Consider the following 5000-nt stretch of genomic DNA (forward strand, 5'->3'; position numbering starts at 1 on the left):
ATCGACACTAATTTTGATGAACCATGAAAGCCACGTAAAAGCTATGGACCAATGATTAGATCAAGAAGTAAAACCTTACGCTTCCATTTAAAAGCTCTTGATGAACTTTAGCTGCACTCTCTTTCAACAGGTAGCACACAAGCCACTGATAAGCTCCTATTAGAACTAAAATAAAAAAAAAAAGAACATTTTCTCCTTTAAACCACACTTCAAGGAGATATTAGTAAATTCAAGCTATCTGAAATCTAGGGCAAAAATAAACAACCATAAAAACGAACAAACAAACAAACAAATAAACAAAGAAATGGAGATGGGAATCAAATCACGCCGGATAGCATACCACAACCTTTATAAGCAGGAATAGAGCCTGCTGAATTGCCAACCCAAGTGAATGTGCTATGTGAAAGGGTACCTGCCGAACGAAATAGCTCCTTGAGGAAGCCAGTGAACAGATTCATACTTACATTCAGGTTCCCTGCACTCCTGCTCTGTGTTTGCACGAAATCTTTTGGCCATGATTTCGTCGATGTTGTTGAGAAAATCAGCTGATTGAAATGGGCAGGAAATATGAGAACCTGTTCAATTATTAAAAAAAGCCATCACTTTACTCACAGTTTCTGATCCACATGCATCAAAATATAGGAAATTACAATAGTTGCTTCTTTTCTACAAGGTAATAGTCCTCTTGACCTTACCAGGCAAATTTAATAGAAGTTTAACTGTTTGGGTCAAAGCTTACCATTCTCTTTGGTTTCCAGAAGAGACAGCAAGTAATTACTCGTTTGTCCCAGAAGCATGTTATTGTCACCTTCATAAGTACAGTTGGGATCATTGTCGTCTCTCAATTCGCCAAACCTGTTGACTATGAAAGAGAAATTTTAAAAAGTAAATACCGGTAAATGTATTCTTAAGTTCACTTAGGCGCAGTGGCCTCATGGTTAGTGCGCTCGACTCCGGATCGAGTGGTCCGGGTTCGGGGCCTGGCCGGGGACATTGTGTTGTGTTCTTGGGAAAGACACTTTACTCTCACGGTGCCTCTCTCCACCCAGGTGTATAAATGTGTACCGGTGTAATGCTGGGGGTAACCCTGCAATGGACTAGCATCCCATCCAGTGGGGAGTATAAATACTCCTAGTCACTTCATGCTACAGAAACCGGAGATAAGCGCTGCCCTGATGGGCCTTCTGGCTCGTAAGCAGTGACTTTACTTTACTAAGTTCACTTAACATTAGCTGCTCTATTTTTCAAACAAGTCAAACCGCTGACAGGTTGGCTCAGTGGGTTGAGTACTGGACTACTGTGCAGGATGAAACTCTGGCCGGACCAACACTCAGGGCTTTTAAATAAATGAGAAGAAAGTGCTGCCTTTTTTAATGACATCTGCAAATGGTTAGTCTTCTCGTGGGATAAGGATGAAAAACCGTAGGCCCTGTCTTACACCCCTCCAATGTTCATAACCATGTGGGATGTAGGAGAACCCACACATTAATTTGCAATAGGATTTAATTAGGGCACAGCGTTCCTGGTGTTGTGGTATATCATGGTTGGGAGGGTAAATGCTTGTAGATAGTACAGCTACACCAGGCTACTCTAAAATCCGAGGGTAAGAGAAAGATATATATGAAGTGCAAGCTGACATTTGTGATGTTCATGTATGTAATTTGTTTTGCCTCGCAAAGAGATGGAAACAAATTTTCAGAGGGAAGACTTAATTTACATGTGGAAGTCCATGGTTAAAAGAATAGGCCTTAGTAAAATCATAAATGGGCTATTACAAAAACATGAAAAAATAATGTTACCCTTTGAGTTTCCCTCCTGCAGATAGTGAGACATGGAGACATGCTGGCTGATTTTACTTGTCAAATTGGGGACCGCTTTTGGAGTGAATGGCCTAACAACATTAAGGCCCACTCAAAAACTATGTTCTCTTTATTTTAAAGGAAACAGAACTTTGTAAAAACCACAAAATGGTCAGCTCGGTAGATAGTGCATCTGACTACCACATGAAATATTGTTAATTCCTCTCCAGCTGCAGCTGCAGGTAAGGTCATTAAATAACGGAGGAGAATTTGCACCCTTTGTAATTAGGTACATCCGCAAATGGTTAGAGTTTCAAGTCTTCTCCTTTTCTCAAAGCCTGCATGCGGACATTTCCTTTTTCCTTTGTTGAATGTGTCCCTTTCCTGCATGCAAAAAAGGAAATATCACATCTACCAATGGTTTTATCGTCTCCTCAGATAACAACTATAAACCATAGGCCACGTCTCAGAACCCTTGTTTACTCTGTTACGGAGTTCCTGGTGTTATGGTTTGGCTTAAGGTGGAAATACCTCATAGTGACCCTGTGGCACTCTGTATTTCACCTTGACCTCTGTGCAAATATTAGTTTTAAATTAAAGGGAAAAAAAGCAAGGGAAAAATAGTAACTATTACTTGCAAGATAGCCATGACCACCACAAGCCTCTCTACATTCCTGTATAGCAGTTTGTGCAATCCACCCGGCAAGTGGTTTGCTGGCTGATGACAAAGCATGGATCTCTTTGCCCAGTGCAGCCTGAAATGAAAAAAACAAAACAAAAAAAAAAACAGAACATTTTAACCCAGTTGTGGTGGGCACCTTTGAGGATTAGGACTAATTAGTAGTAATGCAACGTTTTTGTTAAGGAACTAATATCCTAGTGTATCACATTTGAAACTTGCAGGTTACAGTGTCCAGACAAAATGTGGAAGTACATCTTGAAGTGATATGATTTACACAATGTATCATGGGAAACTAGTTGCTTGGTGACAGGTGAAGGGACAACTGAAAAATAATGATGATAATAATAATAATAATAATAATAATAATAATAATAATAATAATAATAATAATAATATAATTTTACTTTCACACGATAATGTTTCAAAGCTGAATAGCTTGTGGGGTTGTGCACAAATAATACATATCAAATCATATTGGATTTTGAGGAGAGGGGAAAACCAGAGCACCTGGAGAAAAACCTCTTGTAGAGAACCAACAAATTCGACCCAAATATGACACCGGATCTGGGAATCGAACCTGGGCCAAATTGGTGGGAGGCGAGTGCTGTCACCACTGCGCCATCCCATTCAGTTGTCCTTTTGCTTGTCACCGCGCAAGTGGTTTCCCATCCTTCCCACAGGCGCATTACCGGAAGCATCGAGGAAGCTTGTGAAGTTTCTGTTTATGTTGTGCCTTTAGCCCTTGAGCAAGGCACAACATGGCAACAAGGCAAGACACCATTAACATCTTCCTGACTTACAGTTCATACTTATCAAGTGAAGCTATGATCTTCGCAGTTATGAACGCAATTTTTGCAATTGCGTAGAGAAGCCTGAAAAATTCAGGACTTCAACGGGGGTTTGAACCCGTGACCTCGCGATTCCGGTGCGACGCTCTAACCAACTGAGCAATGAAGCCACTGACGTTGGGAGCTGGTCATTTGTGGATTCTAACCATTAGAACAGTCGCACCGGAATCGCGAGGTCATGGGTTCAAACCACGTTGAAGTCCTGAATTTTTCAGGCTTCTCTACGCAATTGCAAAAATTGCATTCATAACTGCGAAGATCATAGCTTCACTTGATTTCATATCCGCAGTTCATATATGATTCATTTCATATACCATTCATCATTAGTTCATACTTACTTGACTTTCACTTGTTTCTCCAAACATCAAGCCAACTTGGAATTCCACATAGAGCATAAAGAAAATCCTTGAAAAGTATTTCAGAGCATATGTTGCTGCAAGCTTGGGGATAAGTCGCCATTGCTGAAATGAAACATTTAATGTCGGTTGCAGATAAAAATGTCACATGGTGGCGGAGGTGGTACAAATTGTGATTCTACTCTTGGTTGGGATGAAGTAATATCGAGGGCACAAGTTCAAATCAAAAAGTAATAACAGCAGCTGCAAGATAAGATTGTATTTAATAACAGCAAATTAAAGAAGAGATTTTCTGGGCAAAGCTGCAGTTAAGGAAGAGGGTTAAATATGCAGCTTCAAAGAGGCTAGCCTGATTTTCAGATGGTCCAGGTCGTTCATGTAACACACTCTACTCCCTTCCCCATCAGGAAAGAGAGTAGAGTGCGTGGCAAGAGCGACCTGGACCCTTTCAAAATCAGGCTGCAAAGAAGCTTGCAATTTAGGACTTGACAGGTACTTGAATCCATGACTGTGTGATTGCCAAGAACACGGCTCTAAGGATGAGTTAGCAAGCCATCTGGGAGCTGCACAACGACTCTCAGGAAAACAAACCTAACTGTTTCCCTCAGGACCATACATTAACCCATTGACTCCTGGGGGTTCCCCATTGAGGAGTAAAATTGGCTGGTGTTAGACATTCTGGCCAGTTTATCCCAGTTTGGGTGTCAAAGGGTTAAGTGTAAATATAATTAAATCTACATTAAATTTTGAATGCTTGCAGACTTGGAAATTAAAGCCAAATTTTTTTGAATTGTTTTGTTTTGATTTTACAAAACCAACAGAAGTTGAAATCAGTTTTCACATTGGTCATACGGTATGTGAGCTGATATGAACCAAGACTGAGTGAACCAATCAGAAAGCTAGAAATGCAATATCCAAGGTTGAAAACTTTAGGTATACAAACCTGCATCTGATATTCAAGCACTGGAATCTCTTCCTTCCCTGGTGGACCAAACTGTCTTCGCACAGCAGAGTACCTTATGCAGAGAATGCCAGAGATCAATGCAATGCTTTCTATTTGTGCTAAAGTCAATTCATTCTGTTTATGTGAAAAAAAAAAAAAAATACAGGAAGAAAAAAAAAGGGCCCTAACAAAATTAATACCCGGCTTGTCGCACTATTTAGAGTATATGTACAGAAAAATAAAAGACAACATGTTGTAAACTGGAGAATTATTTTCTTAAACATAGCATTGTAAGTTGTGTAAGCTTTTTTTAAACCTAATTTAATGTAATATATATGGAATGTCCACTTATTTATTCAATGTAATGATATT

At 39.8% G+C, this 5000-nt stretch overlaps 1 protein-coding gene across 1 annotated transcript in view; it reads right to left on the bottom strand.

Moving 5' to 3' along the window:
• Window positions 1-5000, bottom strand: part of LOC138047066 (peroxisomal acyl-coenzyme A oxidase 3-like) — an 18393-nt gene that overhangs the window by 7577 nt on the left and 5816 nt on the right. Inside the window, exons 6-11 of the mRNA XM_068893760.1 lie at window positions 4629-4701; window positions 3668-3790; window positions 2434-2554; window positions 740-862; window positions 465-575; window positions 80-165 (exon numbers count right to left, since the gene is read on the bottom strand). Of these exons, the coding sequence (XP_068749861.1) occupies window positions 80-165; window positions 465-575; window positions 740-862; window positions 2434-2554; window positions 3668-3790; window positions 4629-4701 (637 nt within the window). The remainder of the gene's footprint in view (window positions 1-79; window positions 166-464; window positions 576-739; window positions 863-2433; window positions 2555-3667; window positions 3791-4628; window positions 4702-5000) is intronic.

Source organism: Montipora capricornis, chromosome 4, assembly GCF_036669925.1.
Source record: "Montipora capricornis isolate CH-2021 chromosome 4, ASM3666992v2, whole genome shotgun sequence".
Taxonomy (NCBI): domain Eukaryota; kingdom Metazoa; phylum Cnidaria; class Anthozoa; order Scleractinia; family Acroporidae; genus Montipora; species Montipora capricornis.